Source organism: Lissotriton vulgaris, chromosome 10 (genome assembly GCF_964263255.1).
Source record: "Lissotriton vulgaris chromosome 10, aLisVul1.2, whole genome shotgun sequence".
NCBI classification, from domain to species: Eukaryota; Metazoa; Chordata; class Amphibia; order Caudata; family Salamandridae; genus Lissotriton; species Lissotriton vulgaris.
In genome coordinates, this window is record NC_141698.1 from 151,816,949 (window position 1) to 151,838,571 (window position 21,623).

General features: G+C 46.0%; 1 protein-coding gene across 1 annotated transcript in view; it reads left to right on the forward strand.

The window, feature by feature from the left end:
• BAIAP2L1 (BAR/IMD domain containing adaptor protein 2 like 1) overlaps window positions 1-21,623 on the forward strand; it is a 490,712-nt gene that overhangs the window by 156,375 nt on the left and 312,714 nt on the right. The window contains exons 4-5 of the mRNA XM_086940727.1: window positions 680-741; window positions 843-914. Of these exons, the coding sequence (XP_086796853.1) occupies window positions 680-741; window positions 843-914 (134 nt within the window). The remainder of the gene's footprint in view (window positions 1-679; window positions 742-842; window positions 915-21,623) is intronic.

Below are 21,623 nucleotides of genomic sequence, written 5' to 3' on the forward strand. Positions count from 1 at the left end.
ACATTTTTGGTGGCGTTGCTAAGTGAGAATCGGGAAGTCAGTTTATTAAATTCAGTGAACCTTTCTTTGTTCCTCATTTCGGTGCTATGTTCTTGAACTCTATCTAATAATTTACTATTACCTTAGATCTACTTAAGCGTGAAGGTCCAATTTATTTTTGTTAAGACCGTTAACAGCATGAAAGATGGCTTGTATTACAGAACTGTTTTCCTGCATGGCTCATAAAACTGTACTTCAGAAAAATGGTTTCGTTTATAATTTAGGGTAGAAGATGTTAGGTGATGGTTCTGCATACACACGTGTAGCTAACCGCACATAAGCATACCTTTAAAAGTTTGCATAGTAAATGAGAATAACTCCTCTATGACCAGTTGTTTATTTTTGTTGTCTATCCAACTGATTCAAAGCAGGCTGATTACTCGTTTTATTGGGCCACCTGAAAATAAAATACCCCAATGACCATGCACAAGCTTTCGGAAACCCTGAAACTTCTCAGAAGGTGGTGCAAAGGGAAATTCATGAGAGATAACCCTGGCGCACGTCCTATACCACCCGCAAGCCTCCCCCTGATTTCCGTTGTATCTTTTGTATGTCCTGGCTAATGCATACCAGTTATTTACACTTCATCCACTCGAACGCCAGTCTACTCCATCATTTAATATTTTTCTTTTTTTTTCAGGCCGTGTCCTCATAGACATTTCAAATGCACACAGGAAGTTGAATGACTACCTAGAAGAGAGTGTATGTATAGTCCTTTTTTCACTATTGTTTTGCATATAAAATCTACCGGCACGTTCGCTCTGCTGCGCCCTTCTTACTAAATATGTCATTTTCTTTTTAAGTTTAGAAAATTCCATAAAGAAATAATAGCGGAGCTTGAAAAGAAGACCGAGCAAGATGTTAAATATATGAACGTGAGTGCTCATTTAAATTTAGCATACCAATACAATTTAGTTTTCAAAATATTATTAAACCATTGACGACACTGAGCTAACTGTTAAGTAATGAATTTACGAAAGCAGGACTTAGAGTTGTTCTTTCCTGTACAGGGTTTTTCGCAAAATACAGAACTGTGTTAATTTGAAATGAATAGAAAATAATGTTTAATAGTTTTTAAAAGGGTGCTAAACCTTAAAGTGATTGGGAACAGTAGTAACTAAATACGAGCTGGCAATTCATAAGCATTTCTCAAGTTTAAAGATTGTATCCTGACTAACTTGCGCCAGTGATTGTTCCTTTTTGGGTGCGATGTGCAATAGTGCTTCTGCCATTTTAGGTTTGAAGTGTAATATTGGTTGTGCTTGTGGCGGGGAAGCAGGCCGCTGAACACAGGTGGTCCAAGCCCGGCTTTGGACACATGCCGGATTCGGCATGCATGGCCTCCAGGCCATTGGAGTGGTACTCTCTCCTCCTGCGGGTTGCAGAAACCATAATTTCAGTACACACCCAGTGACTGCAGTGATTGGAGAGAGGACTGCATGGTATGGAACATGAGCACTGGTAATAATGTTCCAACCGCGTTGAACAACTTCTTCATTGCTGAGATAATCACTGTATTGTGAAATTGGTCAGTCCAAATGCAGATTCCCCATTTGGTGCCTGGATGAGCGCCTGAAAAGCAGGGTTACTAGATTGTATAGTACATTTCATCTGTGTCCACCGTATCTACTGCTAAGAGACGTAATGAACTGTTGGGACACTTGCATACTTTGTTATGATGGTGAGCTGCTTATTGTTCCTGGTCCGCAGGAGAGCCAGGTCATGTCCCTGTACCCTAGAACATTCTGTAATAAGGTAAAACCTTAGTGGTGAAGATGTGGGACTCTCCCCTGAGCCATAAGAAGGATACTACTAGGTGGCATAGCTGTCTTAGGCCTGGCTACACAACTTCTCATCAGGAATTAGTCACTGTGTCAAGTCTATAATGCAACAATGCCTGAAGTAATTCTGGAATTGATAGTGATACAACTCTCCACCATCAGAATAATGACTATGAAACTCGATACTATGATGTCTGATCAGGCTTCTGAAATAAAGCAGGCATTCTGACATTCCCTACGTTAACATACACATAGAATCCTTAGAAATGTGGCTGGACAAAGCGGAGGATAGGCTTGACAAATATTCAGATTGCAGCTGCACATTTGGCACCTTCAAAGCAAACCTGCTGTACTGGAATATGGCACTAGGTAACGTCCGCTTCTGGAGGATCCCAAAGAAAAGAGAAAGACTGAACCTGCACCCACAGCTTCGTGGCACAGAGTTAGAGGAGCCACTGGAACTTTTAAGAGTGCACTGCATCAGATCCTGAAACTGTGTTGGGAGACTACCCTAGTACATCATATTTCCTGGGCCACCAATTCTCCAGAAAAAAAGTACTACAATACATTAAAACATTACCTTAAAACAAAAATGGGCGACATTGCATTACACCAGATGACAAACCTTTTGAGGGATTAAAACTGAAAAGAGACGAGTGGGTCAGATAATCAGTAGGCGCTATGGCCACAGGCAGGTCATCATGGTGGGTCTGGCATGGTGACTTGACCGTAGTCAAATGGATGCAGCAATTGAAATGTTCTGCATTAGAAGTGAATGTCAAAGCCTGATATACCAGTATAATACAGATTCCTCCCCTATCATAAGAAGCAAACTTGAAACTGCGAAACATTTCGTCAACTCCTTCTTAATACAGGCAGAAGAGAAGGCTCTAATTAAAACTGCAATGGAAACTGTGGAATGGGAGAGAAAGCAAGCAGGTTACTAATTGCTCAGTTGAGACAAGGGGATGCTCAAGCACAACCGACCGAGGTCTCCGAAGCCTCTGGCATGCCAGGGGATGAGGAAGACTCCTAAGCTTACCCAGGTGGAATGAAAAAGTCTGCAAATTTCTAGATAGGGAAATCAATTTGGATGAGATTGAAGAAGCAATTTCCGGTTTACTACTGGTAAATCTCTGAGTACAGATGGTTTTCTATGAGAATGTTACAAGACAGGGAAAACTCTTTTGAGGCTTCATCAATGGCAGTAATTTAATGAGGTACTCTGCAACCCAGTTGCTTATTTAGAACACTGCCATCAGCTCACGTATCCCAAAAGAAATGAAAGACCCTTTGGAGTGTCCAAGCTAACTCTCCATCACCTTAATTGTTGATGTAAAGATCTTGTCCATAATCCTGCCTGTAGGCTTCACAGTGATCCCATCCCTGATTCACTCCTCTAAGTACCAGATCAATATTAAGAAACTACTTTTGGACCTTATCACACATTCTGTGGCAAACAGTATTAGAGCTGTCGGTCTTAGAGTGGTCTCCCATCCAACCTTTTTCCTTCCTCATCCATTTTTGTGCTGATTCTGTTTTTGCTTGCTCTAGGACTCTGTGTCTGTGCACTTTACCACTGCTAACCAGTGCTAAAGCGCTTGTGCGCTCTCCTCTCTTTGGGCATTCCTACTAGACAGCCACACACAATAGGGAGCTTAGGTGTACCTGAATGGGCTATCACTGGCAAGATGGTAGAGAGGAGCTGGCCACAGCCCCACTGTCACCTGAATAGACTGTGTCCTGCCTCCAAGCAAATGGCTGCATACCCCCTGTATTTAGTCTAGAACCAGGACAGGGAATGCCTGGGGACTTCAAAGGGAAACCTCTAGAAACTTCTCCACCAGTTCAAAGGCACAACTGGGTATAAATATTGGACCTCTTACACCACCTCTTAGTACACTTCTGGACCTGTGGATACTTTGTCAGGAAGAAGGACTGCTGTGCTGCTACAAAAACTGCCACTCTGCTGGACTGCTGCTCTAAAGGAACTGCTGCTCTGCTGTGCCGATCTGCTGCTCTCTTGCCTTGTGAAGAAGAACTGGACCTGCAACTTCATCTTGAACCCAGAACTTGTGGGACTCCCAAGGGCTAGTCTGCTGAGCTCCGGAGCTGAGCCTCAGGGACATAAAAGCCCCCCCCAACTAGCTCCTGGACCCAGCTGCAGCAAGTTCCTGACCTCCAAGTAGTGCCCCTCAGGTCTTGGACCCTTGCTGGGGCTCACAGGCCCATTAAATCAAGCTTTTGGGCTCTTTGCGACCATGAATGGGCCTGTTCGAACCAAAACTGCGCTGCTCCTATCTAAATCCAGCGCGAGCCGTAGCCAGCCCATCCCTTAGCACAGCAACATCAACAGCCTGTGGGGGACTGCCATCATGAAGTCCCTACCTGTTCGCAACCCCATTCCTGCTCTTTGCACCACGCCCTCTGCAGTGCTCTCCTTGCTCTCCGCGACCACCTTCAACGCGAACTGGACTCTTGGCACAAAACTTGAGAAAGTCAAACTTTAGCTGGGCTAATCTGGGACTGTATCCATCCTGTGCTCCACTGTGGTCGGCCTGAACCTTTGACTTAGTTGGTGCTTTGTGCTTTTAGGCACTATTTTACACTTTATTCTTTGAAAGTTCATAACTCCAATTCTACTGATTGGATTTTTGTAATTTTGGTCTTGTTTAATTTATTATATTAATCTCTATCTTTCTCACATGGTGTTGGATCTTTTTGTGTGTTTTTTCCACTAACTTACTGATTGAGGTGTTGCACAGATACTTTATACATTGCCTCTAAGTTAAGCTTGAGTGCTCTGTGCCAAACTTCCAGGTGGCTGAGGACAAGTTAATTTGGGGTTAGCTTGTGGCTTCAACTGTCAAGAATTGTGGTTGCTGCTTGACCAGAGCTCACACCCCGTCAGCCAGAAACCCAGTGTTTTGAACGGAGGACCTACAGTCAGGGACGTTGACCCCCTCACTTAACGCAGACAAGGGCATTGACAACATACGGTAGAGTTATCTTTTTAGGGCACTTGAGAGAGTTGGCCTTGGACAGGGCTTTGTATCCAAGTTCCGATAGATATATGAATCTCTGATTGAGAGTATAAACTGTGATTGGTTCCTGTCCAGACTGATTAAAATCAAGTCTGGTACTGGACAGTGATGTCCAAAGTCCCTCTTTAATTTCTACTAGCTCGTCAGCCCCTCTCTGCTTCAGTTAGACAAGCCAAAAACTTCCATGGATGACCTCAGCAGTGAGCCCCTAAACATGTTCCTGTATGCTGGTAATGTTTTTTGACACTCACTTGGCAGAGTACCTCAGAACCTGCATTAATGGCCTTCATAGACTCCTGTCCCAGTTTTCAGGCTACAAGGTAGCTAAGGGAAGTGCAAATCTCTTCCCTTGTCACTCCTCACCACAAAAGTCTGGCTCTTGTGCTTGTCACGATAAAATGGGTCACCGTAGAGTTAAAATCCCAGGATCCAGATCCTTGAGAGAACGGAAGATGATACCCAGACTCCCTTCATAGTCGTACAAAAAACAGCTTTACCAGATGCTCCCAACTAGACTGATGAATTTGGGGTATCATACAGACTGTCAGAGGGAATGTATAACCTAAGTACTATTGTGGTGTATTAATGATTACCTTCCCTTCAAAAGTCCACAAGGACACACTGAAGTAAATTGATATCAATATCAACCGATAGATGTGGGGGTAGGGTAGACTGGAACCATTTCAAATATTGAAGCTTCCTACTTTGGGGGTCTGAGATTGCCTCACTTGGAGTGCCATTACTATACACATGTATTATCCCAAATGGGTTGTTTTCTGTTACAAGCGGTCTAAACCCCGATGTGGGTTGACAATAAACTGCCAGAGGGGCAGCCTGCTGGTAAATCCACTAAGTTCGGCCCTAGACAACCCAACCCTGTAATCCAGTGCATGCTGGCAGAACAGAAAGTACCCCACAAGTTGCTCAAAGTCTACCACTTCTTTGCTTAGCCCCTGTATGTGAAATGTAGGCCTGTTTATTGACGGGAAACCTTTCACCTGGTGGGATTAGTATGAGAGAGACTTATCCCTTTGAAATTACCTAGTTGCAAGCAGAGCTTCAGAAAGCTTTCAATTTCTAACTCTCAAATGTTACCTATGCCCTGGGCATTACAAACAATCGATGAGCACTTGAGGAACTGTTATGCCCCCCTACCTATTTATCTACCACTGTCGCCTGTTTTACAATTCCTCAGGATGTAGGACCATCATGGGGGTGGTAGGTATCCTTTATGGAGTCCTTATAAGGGAATTATACTCCAAACCGGTCGAAAACTATATCTTGACAAATCACAGAAGAAAAGAATTGCCGGTGTATGACTGGTCGGTGCCATCGTAACTGCAGTACAGACACATGAGGGACGCCAGACTCAAGTTTCTTTATTTCAAAGTGTTGCACGGTCTGCCTGGAGGTCATAGAGGGTAAGCCCTAGGCAGCATTCTGGATGCTGGAGGAGTAGCCATGAGAGCGTGGTTTACTGCACATCCTGTGGAATTGCCGTAGTCTGTAGTTGCACTGGACAAATGTGCGGGCAGTGCTCTCAAGGATAGGATCTTTTTGTATTACCCCAGGGGCCCAGTTCGTGCATCACCATGCTATATATGTCATTAGTATATCATCACATAAACACATGGTTGGCAAAGTCGCTAGTGGCACATAAAGCTTGTATATTATGATTCTCAAGACAGATGACAGTAGATAAATGGCAAATTGAATTGGTAGAAATTGCCTCCCTTTTTTCCAGGACTTTCCCTTTGTGCTTTCTGTGAATATCATGTGTTCATTAAATGAATCAATGCAAAGCCTTAGAACCACTTAAAAGTATAATTCTGCTGTAGCACTTTATGACCCTATGGGACTGCTTTGAATGCACTAAACGCACTAGCACTTTCAATATATTGACTGGTCCTATAGCCCGCTACTGTAGTGTTTATGTTGCTATTTTCTGTTCCCTATTGAGTTATGAAACGTCCTATGAATCATGTGATATTCTGCATTTATTGCCTCTGATTGTTATTTTAGTTTTATATTTTTATATTTCGCTATCGTTGTATACCTTTTCTCTGATGAGATTTGAAATGGTGTAATGAATTGTGCTATTCGCTTCGTTTATTGTTAGTGTTGATTGCCAGATGTAATGTTATGATGAGGTACGTTTTATACACAATGAGCTTGTTATATGTTCTTTTATGGTTTTAAAATCAAATAAAGATTTTCAATCTAATCGGAGAGTGAATGCATATGATAATATCAAGTGAAAATTCTTTCCTTGTATTTTTGTTCTGTACATTTGATAATCAAGCTTACATGAATAAATTCGCAGTACCTAATCATTGAAGCTGATCGTTTAATTTTAATAACGTTATGAAATAATAGATTTTCTAGAAAATTGAGAAATACACATTTCATTTAGTTGTCCTCCAAAAGAATACTGTCCAGTAGAATGAAAACAACTTAAAGGTCATGCCTCAACTTCTTATTGAAGTCTTTTTTTATGTTAACAGTTTTCAAAAACTATTTATTATCTCATAAACAACTGTACCTGAAAGAAACACGTTAGTAATAGATTCCTTACCTTAGAATATCCCCAGGCGTCAGTCTGGATCCGGAAACTTTTGCGTAGCAGTACCCCTGCGCGTCGGTAGGCGTCGTCTGCAGGCGTCCCCTGCGGCTCCACGTCCGTCGTTGGCGTCGTGCGCCGTGATGACGTCGCTGGAGTATATAGACGCCGCCTCCGCTCGCTGACGTCAGTTCTTCTTTTTTCCGCGCCAGTTAGCGCAGATCCGAAGAGCAGTACTCCGGTCTATTGACCAAGTTTTTGATCTTTTTTTGATCTCTTGAACCTTCTACGGTGCCGGTAGGATGCCCGGTTTTAAGAACTGTGACGACTGTGACCGGATGATGTCGGTCACGGATCATCACCGACTCTGCCTCCGGTGCCTGGGCCCCGACCACGACGTGGACGCCTGCGTCGATTGCCGGGCCTTGAGGAATAAAGCTAGGCGGGAGTGGTCCCGCAAGCTGCTCGAGCTCCGGGTGTCGGCCCGAGTCGAGAGCGGTCCCGGTCCGGCCGGAGGTCAAGGGAGCAATCGAGGGAGCGGTCGCGGAGCCGTCACCGCTCCGGAAGTCGTCACCATTCCTCTGGTTCCTCAGGTAGGAAGCACAAGAAGTCGGGGCGTCGTCATCGTACCCCCGACTCCCCCCGACGCTCGCGCGATGCGGCCGGGGGTTCGGGTGGCCCCACCCCCCCACCCCCGCGGCTCCGTGTGAGTCGCCGACGCGGCCTGCTCCATACCCTGCGGTCCCTGGGCAAGGCGCGTCGCTGAGGAGAATGAGGCTTTCCTCGTGGCCATGAGGACTCTTTCTCCTCCGGCGGGTTCCGCGGTGCCTTCGGGCCCTGTGAACCCGTCCGGGGGCCCTAGCGGCTCGGGTGACCCTGCCTCGACGCCGTCGGGTGCTTCGGCCCCGGCGCCGCCGACGGCTCTGATCCCGGCGCCGCAGGGGCCCTCGGGGTCGACGCCGGCTGTTCAACCGGCCTCTCCGGCGCCGATTCCATCGGGGCAACCCCTGGCACCGCCCCCGCGCGGCGCCGGCTCCGGGCGGCGCCGTCCCCATTCCCTCTCCGAATCCGGACGCGGAGTCGGACCGGCGTCGTTCGACGCCGGGCTCGACACCGATGGGGCCTGTGAACCCCGAGGAGCCGGTCTACATTGTTGACTCAGATTATGGTGAGGATGTAGAATACGGAGAAGGGTGGGAGGGGTCTGAGGACCCTCTGACACGCGAGTGTCAGTACGACATGGACTGGACAGGTGACTTGGGTGACGCCAGTGGTCTGGATGACTCCCCCAACCCTGGCTTTGTCTCGCCTCCTACCGTGGCTACGGAGGAGGGGGCTGCCTACTCAGTGGTGTTGATGAGGGCTGCCAAGGCCTTAAACCTTGTGCTCCCCGTCACGGCCGTGAGGACTAACATCCTCACTGAGGTACTCAAACCGCAGTCATGCCCACAGGAGCCACTGCTGCCGTTCAACGAGGCCTTAACAGACGTTCTTTTGGGCACGTGGTCCAGGCCCGCTTCAGGTTCGCCTGTTGATAGGAACGTGGCCAGACGCCACCGTCCATGTTCGGACGACCCCAAGTTTCTGTCCACCCACCCCACCCCTGAGAGTCTGGTGATCCAGGCCTCCACCTCCCAGACCTCATTCCCGTCGGCCCCACCCGACAGGGAATCAAAGAGGTACGACCAGTATGGCAAAAAGGTCTTCTCGTCCCTGAGTCTGGGACTGCGGTCTTGCAACACCGCGTGCCTCTTGGGCCGCTACACCCACTCTCTGTGGGATACGGTCGCGGACCTGCTGCCTGAATGCCCGCCGGAGGTACGGGCTAAGCTCGGCAAGGCTATGATTGAAGGCCGAGACGCAGCAAGATACTCCATCAGGTGTGGTCTTGATACGACCGACTCGCTGGGCAGAGCGATGTCCACGACGGTGGCGATTCGTCGCCACGCCTGGCTGAGATCCGCCAACTTCTCGGCTGATGTCCAGAATGCCTTGATGGACATGCCTTTTGATGGCAGTCGTTTGTTTGGCGACAAAGCAGACCCCGCGCTGGAGCGCTTCAAGGACTCCAGGGTCACGGCCAAGTCCTTAGGTCTCTCGACCCAGCGGCAGCAAACGGGTTCGTTTCGCTCCTTTCGTGGCCAAGGAAGGGGCGGTCCCACACGTACTGCCAGCCACGCACCGCAGCAGACTTATCAACGTGGTGGCGGCCGTGGAAACCGCCGTGGTGGCGGTCGGGGACAGCGGCGAGGTCAGGCCACACCTCCCCCCGCAGCATCTGCCAGTAAATCCTCCTAGTCCGAGCTTTCAGGCCCATGTGACACCGGTGGGAGGCAGGGTTCGCCATCACCTCTCCCACTGGCGCACGATAACATCGGACAGGTGGGTGCTGCAGCTCGTCCGAAGGGGCTACTCCCTCCCCTTCGAGACAAATCCTCCAGCCATACCACCGCAGAACCACCGTGTGTCGGGGGACCACTTGGCACTTCTGAGGGAGGAAGTTACGCCCTCTTGGCCAAGGGGGCCATCGAGCGCGTTCCTGGGCCAGAAGTAGGGCGTGGTTGCTATTCCCACTACTTTCTGGTACCCAAGAAGGACAAAGGGGGCCTACGTCCTATCTTGGATCTAAGGAACATCAACGGCTTCCTCCGGAAGGAGAAGTTCAAGATGTTGACTTTGGCTCAGGTCTTGGCTGCTCTCGACCCGCAAGACTGGATGGTAGCGTTGGACTTGCAGGATGCGTATTTTCACATCCCCGTCCTGCCGGCCCACCGGCGTTACCTGCGGTTCACAGTAGGCCTGGAGCATTTTCAGTTTATCGTGCTCCCCTTCGGCCTTACCAGCGCCCCACGGGTGTTCACCAAGGTGATGGCGGTGGTCGCAGCTCATCTGCGCAGATTGGGGGTCTCAGTCTTCCCCTATCTAGACGACTGGTTGTTGAAGGCGGGCTCGCCCCAGACAGTCGTCCACCACCTTCAGATGACGGCAGACCTCGTGCACGAGCTGGGGTTCTACATCAACGTGCCGAAATCACACCTGTGCCCCTCTCAGAAGCTCCTTTTCATCGGAGCGGTTCCCGACTCGGCGCAGTTTCGGGTTTATCCTCCGGAACGGCGAGTCCAGGATATACAGGCTTTGATTCCCATCTTTCAGCCGTTATCCCGGGTTTCGGTCAGGTTGACGCTGCGGCTGCTGGGGCTGATGGCTTCCTGCATCCTTCTGGTGCATCACGTCCGGTGGCGGATGCGGGCTCTGCAGTGGGACCTGAAGTTTCAGTGGGCCCAGCATCAGGGCAATCTGTCCAACTATGTCTTGATCTCGGAGGGCACTGCAAGACGACTGCAGTGGTGGCTTACGGACCGCGATTGGGTCAGAGGCAGATTCCTCTCCCTTCCCCAACCGGAGCACGTTGTTGTGAGGGACGCGTCCCTCCAGGGCTGGGGAGGCCACCTGGGAGAGGCAGAGATCAGAGGCATCTGGTCTCCGGCGGAGTCCCGGCTCCATATAAACTTGTTGGAGCTCAGGGCGATTCGTTTGGCACTGAAAGCATTCCTCCCCTTTGTCAACGGGAGTGTGGTGCAGGTGTTCACGGAGAACACCACCGCCATGTGGTACTGCAACAAACAGGGCGGGGTGGGGTCGTGGAATCTCTGCCAGGAGGCTCTGCGCCTCTGGCAATGGCTGGTACGTCAGGGCGTGACTCTCACGGTTCAACACCTGGCAGGTTCTTTGAACGCCAGGGCGGACGAACTCAGCCGTCGGTGCTCGATGGATCACGAATGGCGTCTGAACTCGGACGTGGCCAAGGCCTCTTTCGGCAATGGGGAGAGCCTTGGTTAGATCTATTCGCCACAGAAGAGAACGCGCAATGTCATCAGTTCTGCGCATTGGAGTTTCCAAGACTGCACTCGCACGGCGACGCCTTTCGGTGCGAGTGGAGTTGCGGTCTGTTATACGCCTTTCCGCTTATACCACTTCTCCCCAGAGTGCTGAAGAAGATCAGGCGCGACCGGGCCCAAGTCATCCTTGTGGCTCCGGACTGGGCTCGAAGGTACTGGTATCCCGAGCTACTCAGCATGTCAGTCGGTCTCCTGATCCGCCTGCCCCTTCAGGAGGACCTTCTGTCGCAGCAGCAGGGGACGGTCCTCCACCCGAACCTGTCCAGCCTCCACCTCCATGCGTGGAGATTGAGCGGCGGCAGTTGAGGCCATTTGACTTGCCTCCTGAAGTCTGTGATGTGATTCTGGCAGCCAGGCATTCCTCCACGAAATCGGTTTACGCCTGTCGGTGGAACAAGTTTGTGGCATGGTGCACATCAAAGGCTGTGGATCCTCTTTCTGCCCCTCTTTCTGAGGTTCTTCTCTTCCTCCTTTCTCTTGCCCGGCAGGGCTCTGCTCTGGGCACTATCAAGGGCTACCTTTCTGCCCTTTCGGCCGTTCTGAGGCTGCCTGATCAACCTTCTTTGTTCAAGTCCCCCATTGTAACGAGATTCTTGAAGGGCATCACACACATGTATCCACCTGTTCCGTTTGTGATGCCTCAGTGAGACTTGAACCTGATTCTGACATTCTTGATGTGTGCTCCCTTTGAGCCCCTTCATTCCTGTCCTCTCCGTCTTCTGACTTTAAAGACGGCTTTCCTGGTTGCCATCACCTCTGCCACCTCTTTCTGTCAAACCTCCTTTCATGTCCATTCATCCAGATAAGGTGGTTCTGAGAACTAGACCTTCTTTCCTGCCCAAAGTTGTCTCTGCTTTTCACATCGGGCAGTCCATCACCCTCCCTTCCTTCTTCCCACCTCCGCATCCTTCAAAGGATGAAGAACGGCTCCATCGTCTGGACCCAAAACGTGCCCTTTCATTTTATATGGATCACACACGCCAGTTCCGGGTGGATGACCAACTGTTTGTTGGCTACGTGGGTGCGAAGAAGGGACGGGCGGTACATAAACGGACCATCTCTCGGTGGGTCGTTCTGTGCATCAAAGCGTGCTACTCTTTGGCTCGGAAGGAGCCTCCTGTTGGGCTGAGGGCCCATTCCACTCGGGCCACGGCGGCTACTACTGCCCTGGGGCGGGGAGTCCCCTTGCAGGACATATGCCAGGCGGCTACGTGGGCCTCGCTGCACACCTTTGCGAGGCACTACTGCCTGGACGGTCAAGTCCGGAGGGATGGCTTCTTTGGCCGTTCTGTCCTCCAGGACTTTCTGGTGTAGGATTGTATTGGTTCGCAGACCCACCACCGGGGTTGGTATTGCTGGGGTATCTATTCTAAGGTAAGGAATCTAATACTAACGTGTTTCTTTCAGATGAACAAGTTACTTACCTTCGGTAACGATATATCTGTAAGAAACATTAGTTAGTATTAGATTCCTTACCGCCCCACCCATCCTCCCCGTTCTGCGAACGGATACCTAGGGTTAAGGACATCCCTTTCAGGGCCCTAGTTTCAAATGGCACCAGTGTTGGTTCTCACATGGCTCTGCGTGTTCTGGCGCGGAAAAGCTGTGTGCAAAGAACTGACGTCAGCGCGCGGAGGCGGCGTCTATATACTCCAGCGACATCATCACGGCGCACGACGCCAACGACGGACGCGGAGCCGCAGGGGACGCCTGCAGACGACGCCTACCGACGCGCAGGGGTACTGCTACGCAAAAGTTTCCGGATCCAGACTGACGCCTGGGGATATTCTAAGGTAAGGAATCTAATACTAACTAATGTTCCTTACAGATATATCGTTACTGAAGGTAAGTAACTTGTTCGATAAGGGTGCTAGATGGTTAGAGAGTACCTTCATGCCAGGATTATCAGGACCGACCGGGCACAATTTCAGTGCCCACCTTCACCGAAGGCAACGGTGGCGCGAGCGGAGTGGCTGTGTTTATCACTCGACATACACAACTGCCCTGGTGAATGAAATAGCAGGCTTGTGTAATAAGATAGGCTGCAGCCGAGATGTGATGATTTAAGAAGGTTTATTGATTAATTATAGGTCCATCCTCGTCGCCAAATGTAATAAGATAGGCTGTAGCCGAGATGTGATGATTTAAGGTTTATTGATTAGTTATAAGTCAAAATCATAGGATCATTAAAACCCCACCAGGAGCAGCTCTCTTGCTGCTCAGCCCTCTCTTCCAACTGTCATCCATCCACCAGGCATCCCACACATTCTATATTACCTCACACACTCCAACATTCCACCATTCATCCACATAGGCTGAGCAGCAAGACTGGTTAGTGAGGAAGGTACATGGCATCCAAACCAGGATACCACAGCTTGATATTCAGATAGAGCTGTAAGCCATATTGTTCTGAACCAGATATGCGAGAGCGCAGCACCTTTGAAACTCAAGATAGGACACTGAGGTTGGCACCTACCCGGAGTGAGGCAAGATGGCGTCCATGCTGGACGCTTGAGCAAGCTGCTCCTGCTGGACCTCACGGGACACTGAGCTGCTCGAGTGCATAACGGGCAGGAGGGTGACCTTTAACGGCGCAGCTGGTCTCTTTGAATTCTACGCAACTTTTTCCAGAAAGGGTAAAGGAAAAAAGAATATATTTACCCTCCGTATTGATGCTCAGGACTCGATTAGCGGCGGTAAACAGACCTGGTGTACGGCGTCCCTGGTGGTTGTGGGCGGCGCATTGGCGGCGGCTCACCTGGTCCTGCTGGTTCAGGGAGAATTGCTTTGCTGCTCGCCACAAGAGTCTGCGAGTGGAGGAAGGAGGGTCGGAAGCAATGGCTCCCAAAGGACGAAGAGGTCGTGGACAGGGGGCCGCTACATCTGAACCGCCGGAGGGCCAGGAGGCTTCAAACACGGTGGAGGCTGCTGCTAGTTCCGATATGCGGAGCAAAGAGAAAGATAAAGGGGATAAAGCAGCGAGGAGGGCGGTGAGACTAATTTGAGACCCGCAATTGGAATCCCGGAGCTATTTTCCTCGCTTAAAAATAAGGAAAGACTTAAATCGGGCCGACTTGAAGCAGCTGTTTGTGATCATTCTGAGATATTGGATAAGGATGAAGGAGCCGGCCAGATGAGTGAAGCCAATACTGTAGAAGGAGTACATGGGTTTGTGACTGTGAGTGGGGTAACGGAATTGGAAGCTGCAAATACTTGCCCTGTATTAGAAAGAGACTCGAGTACTACTGAAGCGGAGATTTTGCTAGGCAGTGAGCAGGAGTCTGCCCCGGCGATATCTTTAAAGTCAAAGGTAACTAATACTTTGGCCATTAATAAGGAGAGACCTAGCTGCGATAGTGCCTTACAAGAGGTAGCCGTAGGCGGACTGCACACTTCTAATGCTATTGAGTCTGATTCTGCAGATTTCTACTCCCTATCTGAACAGTCTGTCTTCTTCTGAGGATCTTGTCCAGCAATATGCTACTTATGAGTCTTGAAGACGGGAGTATACATAGTAGTTTCGATCTGGGGAATCAGAGAGCTGAGTCTCGCACAGTTCGTAAATTGCTGTTAAATCAGAATGGAGAAACAAACGGCGGAGATGCAGAGAAGGAAGGAGAATACTCTAATGTTCCTAGTAGCGGAGAGGAATTACCGGAAGAAATAACATTGGGACTGATATATAAGCATAGGGATGAAAACCGGGAAGACCGCTTGAGAGTCCAGAACTCTTGTAAGAAGCTACAGAACTCTGTTAGGGGTCTTGCTAAATCACACACTGAGTTTGTAGGGAGAGTTAACGAAGCAGAGGCACTTGTATCTACCCTCGAGGATGAACTGGTACAACAAAAGAAAAAACTCTAATTCCAACTTGCCCATAAGGAGGACGTTAATTGGAAACTGACCGATTTAGAGAACCGGTCACGAAGAAATAATTTAAGATTTTTACAGATCCCGAAGGGCAAGGAAGGGTCTGATCCTCGAGGGTTTATTATTAAGCTACTTAAAGAGTCATTTTCTGAGTCCACTAGCTGGGACTGGGAAAGGGAGGTTGAGCGCGCACATCGGTTTCCGTTTAAAAATAGAGTAAATCAGCGGGATGAGAAACCATGAGCTATGTTAGTGGCATTTAACAGTTTTTTGGCCCGTGAGGAAATTTTTATGAAAGCTCGCCCAGATAAAAAGAGAACTGGCTTAGACTGTGAGTACTTTGTGTGCCCCGACCTCTGTAAACAGTCCGTTGAGTTAAGATGGCAGTTTCCGCAGCTAATTCCGGAGTTTCAAAATAAGGGTGCACAGGCCTACCTGATGTTTCCAGCTAAAATGAAAGTTATATACAGGGAACGCACTCACTTTTTTATGACCGCTGCTGCTGCTAAGGAATTTTTGGGTACATGTAGTTAGTTTAGCTGTAGTTAGTTTGGCGGTCACACATATCTGTAAATTTAAAATTTAAGATATTAGGCTAGTAAGGCCATTCCTCCTTTGTTCCGTATTTTGCTCGAGCAGCAAAGGTCTTTAATGTTTTCTTTTTAGTCATGAGATAGGTAGTAAGATGTCCCGTGGGTAATGGCAGGAGGATGGGGCAAGCTCGCATCAACAGGACCATAAGTCCTAAAGCCTCTATTAAGGGTTGTGGGGGGTTGGGGGGGGGGCAGGGGGGGTTGTTGATAAGGGAGGATGGGTAGAGGGGCGTTCACGAGTCGGGTGTGGGAGAAAATGGGAAAAATGTTCACAGCAAAATGCACAGAAAATGTCCTCTAATTTGTCCTCTAATTTTGAACATTAGAATGGAAAGGGATATATTAGAATATTTCTCTTTGGATTTGAGTAACATGTCTGGCAATTGCTCGCCAATGTATAGTACATTAAAAAACTGTTGGACAAATGGGAACTAAAGGTTTAAGAATTTGCTCATTGAATGTTTCCGGGTTGAACAATGTTAATAAGAGAAGTAAGGTTGCGGCTTAGTTAAGATATTTATCACCACAGCTACTTTGTCTTCAGGAAACCCAAATACCATGGGTAAAAAGAGAGGTGCTGAAACAACTTGGATTCTCCTTAGTGGTTTCTACACGACAATCTAGTATGATACGGGGGGTGGCTATTCTTTGTAAGGGAAACAAGGTTACTATTGGGCGGACACAAAGTGATAAAAAAGGACGGTGGGCGATAGCAGAATGTGGTGTAGAGGGAAAAAATGTGATGCTATGCACTGTGTATGGATCCAACTTAGACGATCCGGAAATTCTAAATGAAGTGAACTTGGAGCTGGTAACCTGGCCTCAGCCACTTGTTGTATGTGGTGATATTAATATAAATTTGACTAACAATGCACTGACAGAAGGGTTTATTAACTACAAGGGGCGTAAACCAAAAGTGTTTAAGGCAATGTATAATTTAGTTGAGGATCAGGGGCTGGTGGATGTCTGGGGCCATTTGCGACCACAGGACAGCGGGTATACATTTTATGCTTATCCGCATAAGAAATTGGTCAGATTGGATTATTTTTTTGCTCCAGCTTCAGTATTGGAAGGTGCGACTGTCAGTGTCTACCCCAGAATTTCGTCTGACCACGCTCCTATTGTAATGGAGATACAAGCAGATATAATTAGATCTAGATCTTTAAATTTTACATTTGATAGGAAGCTGGGGCTAAATAGTGATTTTGAAGCCTATATGGGAAGATGGATTCAGTTATTCTTTGAGGAAAATAAGGGTACCGCTACGGTTCCTATAATTTGGGATACCTTTAAGGCAGGATTTCGTGGAGAATGCATGAGCTTCACGTTTCATCATCAAAAGAAGGCTAGACAAGAGTTAGATGCATTATACCAGCATTTAATTCAGGCGGAAACTTTATTGATGGACGGGGTTGTCAGAGGGCAGAATGATCTGAGCAACTTGGAGGATAAAGTAGCAAAAGAGAGAGCGAAGGTGGTGGGTTTTTGGTGTGTGGAGAACGCAAGGAGGTTTTTGACATCGAAGATGGGAAAACACGAGTATGGTGAAACAATTGGAAAGAGGCTGGCGGTACAGCTTCGTATGAAGGAGTCAACAAGAAATATTGCGACAATGAGGGATGTTTGGGGTGTGGCACACTGACCCTCAAGAATTTTTTTTAAAAAAATTGGCAATTTTACTCAGAATTATATGTCCAACATAGAGGGATTGATGAGGATGGTCTAGACTGGTTAGAAATGTTTGAATTGGGCTTAAACAAACTAGATTCAAATGTGGCGTTGCAATTGGAAGCCCCGATTACCGAGGAGGAAATGGAAAAAGCTGTGAAAAGTCTTGCTATTGGCAAAGCTTCCTGCCACGATCGCATACCTATTGAGGTTTATAGACAGTTTTACAATATTATTAAGAAGGAGATTTTAGTAGTGATGCAGGCTGCTCAGCGGGGCTTCCCTCCTAGATCATGGGCGGACGCCACTATTGCTGTTTTTTGTAAGAAAGGAAAGCCACCTGACTCAGTAGGGTTATATCGACCTATATCATTATTAAATGCTGACAACAAAATATATTCGAAAATACTAGCTGATCGGATATCTAACTGTATGGTTCCATTAGTGTCACCGCATCAACACGGTTTCATACTAAAAAGAAGGACGGCAGAGCATGTCAACAAAGTTATCACGCTATTTGATATAGCTGCTGTTAAAAAAAACGATCTGGCGCTCATTTTACTAGATGCTGAAAAAGCATTCGACCGCGTTCAATGGGGGTACTTGTGGAAGTTGATGCATAAAATGGGTTTTGGCTCAAAATTTATGGTCGCTATACAATCTTTATATATTACACCGAAGGCCAAAATTTCAGTTATGGGCTTACTCTCGGACGTTGTTAATATTACATGTGGAACACGTCAAGGCTGCCCATGCTCCCCTCTTTTATTTGCCTTCTACATTCATCCTTTTACTGAACAGTTGAATAGGAGTACTCTGATTCCATCTTATCAAGTATCTGAGCATCATTTCTCCGTGTTCGCTTATGCCGATGACATTGCGGTGACAACGGTAAATCCCGGCACTGCAATTAGAGAAATTGAGCGGTTGGCCTAGGAGTTTGGGCGAGTGTCAGGATACAAACTGAATGAGTCAAAAATGCAGATTTTATACTCGAAAACTGTAGGTTGGATGGACGGGAGAGTCGTAAAGGAGGTAACATACTTAGGCATTCAACTTACGGCAAATATGACTGAATTAGTTGAGGTTAATTGGAACACATTGATGAACAAAATTAGGCATTCGCTGGATAGGTGGGATCACCTGTATTTAACTATTATTGGTCGCACTAATGTGATAAAAATGAATGTTACCAAAAGTGTTACATTTATTTAGGTCAATGCCCCTAGAAATTACCAAGGACAAGATACAGGCCTTACAGGCGAGGTGTGGTAAATTTATCTGGAGCCCAGGGAAACAGAGGCGGGCAATGAAGCTTATGACTTTACCGTATATAAGAGGTGGATTGGGAGTCCCAGATTTTTTTTTATATTACGTAACCTGTTTTCTATTAAAGATGAGGACGCTTATTACTGGAGAGCTAGAAGCCAATGTGGCTAATAGCCCTTCTATTTTTGAAATGCAACTTGGGCCATTTGCGAAGCAATTATTTTTTAAGGAGATTGATGGGTCCTATTACAAATGGACATGTTTTAAGGTAGTGATGGGTTCATTTAAGGTCTGGAAATGGCTCTTTAATAGAATGGAGATAGGGAAACTATCTTACTACACGCCGTTTAATGCAGAAAGGCTTCTTCCAGACATATTCTATGATGATATGGCTATAATCTGGCAGCAGAAAGGGGTTAGATGTCTGGGAGACATGTCTAAGGATCAAGGGATTCTTAAATCTTTTGAGGAGTTAACAATACAGTTTTCTTTCCCTAGAAACTTTTTTTTTTAATTTCTGCAAATTCAGGATGTTTTACATAGACGGAAACTTATATTACAGCAGAATAAAATTGTAGAAGCAGTTAGGAGGTCAGCTAACATAGGCATAGTATACCAACTGCTACTTGCTGACGGGAGCGATGATCTAGAAAAAGTGAGGGTAAAATGGTTGGGCTTACTAGACGATTCCGATGTGGAAGATCTTCTACTCCTCTCCAAGGAGGCACTAATGTCAGCAATTTTAAAGGCCCAGTTTTTTAAAACTCTGTATGATTTGTATTATACCCGATTCGAATGGCAAAATGGGGCGGAGGCAATAATGGCAAGTGTTTTAGATGTGGGGATGTTGAGGGCAGTGCATATCTTTGTTAGTTGTGTTAAACTTCAAGGTTTTAGAACAGATCTTACATTTTTTTTATCCTTTGTAATAAGAATACCGATACATATTACCCCTGCTATGTTGATGTTGGGAAAAATACCAAAGGATAGTAATGCCGAGCCATTATATAAATATCTTCACTTTATATTTTATGCAATGACTGTAGCCCGCCTATGTATAGCCACTGACTGGCTTCAGGAAAAACCGCCCGCATTTCACCAATGGCGTGTTAAATTGGTAAACTTGTATAATTTGGAGTGGGGACTGTTTTCTATTAAGGGACCAAGGAAAAGAAGAATGGGTATAAAAATCTGGAGTGCGTTTCGTGATTACTATGAGGACTGAATAATATTCTTTATTTTAATTTTTTTTTTTTTTTAATATTTCGGGACAAGTATTTGAACTGTAATTGCTTTATTTTTGGTCTGTAATTTTTGCTGTGAATAATAAAATAAATGTTTTAAAAAAATGAAACTCAAGATAGACTTTTTATTTACTAGACTGCTAAAGCTAGCATGGTGCCTAGGATTGGCAAATGGGGGTGTTAGTTCTTCTTCTTTTTTTTTTTTTAGTTAATTTTTATTGAGGCAAAATATCACAAGAATACAGCAAGAACAAACATTTCAGTTCCTAAGCAATAAGGAGTATACATGAATATTGAGAATAATGTAATGGATGATAATTAATACAGTAAATAAAAAACTTTTATGCTGCTAAAGTCTACATATACTAGTATGAAACAAAAAATGTATAGAAAGAATAGCATTAAAAGCTAAAAATAAAAATATTTAACCTTAGTGAAGAAGGAACCTACTTACAACAAGGGAAGATATATGTATTCGGGACCAACTAATAGAGAAAGTTTTGTATACAAAAGGAGAGAAGAAAAGAAGGAAAAAGGAGAGAAGGAGAAAGAAGAGAGAAAATAAATAAGTGCAAAGAAAAAGAAAAATTATAAAGAAGTGGAATCTGATGATAGAAAAGTAGTAAATGGTAACCATAATAAATCAGATTGAATACGTAAGTGAATTGAAGCATGTGGTACTAAAGCAATTCTATGTTCATCACAAATTAAATTTCACCAAAGTAGAAACGAGACTTTAGAGTTGTATTTCCAACAAATTAAAATAACCTTAAAAGCTATAGCAAAAAATAAATCAAATAAAATAAATTTGGGGGAAATTAAATCAAAATCAGGGGGAAAATTGCCTAAAAATACATTGTGAATATTAAATGGAATATTATAAGAAAAATCAATAGACATTTTGACCAAACAGCTTTCCAGAAATCATGTACTTTAGGACAATAAAACAATAAATGCATTAAAGAACCTTCAGCAGCAGTAAGACATGACCAACATGATGAAGAAACTGATTGGTTACATTTGTGTAAGAGAAGAGGAGTAATAACAACACAATTATAAATAAAATATAAGGATTGGGTAATACTTGCAGCTTTGGATGTTTTAAAGAGTTTTAGCCAAAATTTGTCCCACTGACGTACAGCGAGCGTTTGAGAAAGATCCTGTTCCCATTCAAGTTCAATAGTTGATTTGGCTCAAAAATCTATAGAAGTAGATAACGATTTATAAATAAACGAGGCATTGGGAATAGTGTCAGACAGAATTTGACATAAGGGAGAATCAGGAGTAATGGAGGGAGACATTGGAGGAGAATTAAAGCTCTGTAAACAATCCTGAAGTAATGGTGCTATAATATTATATTGTTGAATTAAGGAATCAGGAAGATTAAATCTCACTTGTAATTGATTAAAAGGCAAAATCCTATTATTAACAATAATTGGTGAAAGTAAAAAATACCCTTGTCTTTCCCGTGTTTGTAATAGAAAGATTTATGACGGAATTTAATGTGTTTGTACCACCAAATTGAGGAGGCAAGGAAAAGATGATACTTATCAAAGTTCTTAAAGAAAAGTGTGTGCATTAGAAAACGGGAGTATGTCAAAGTTGGGTATTTGGAGATAAAAGTGCAATTAGTCATATAAACAATATGCTTCATTA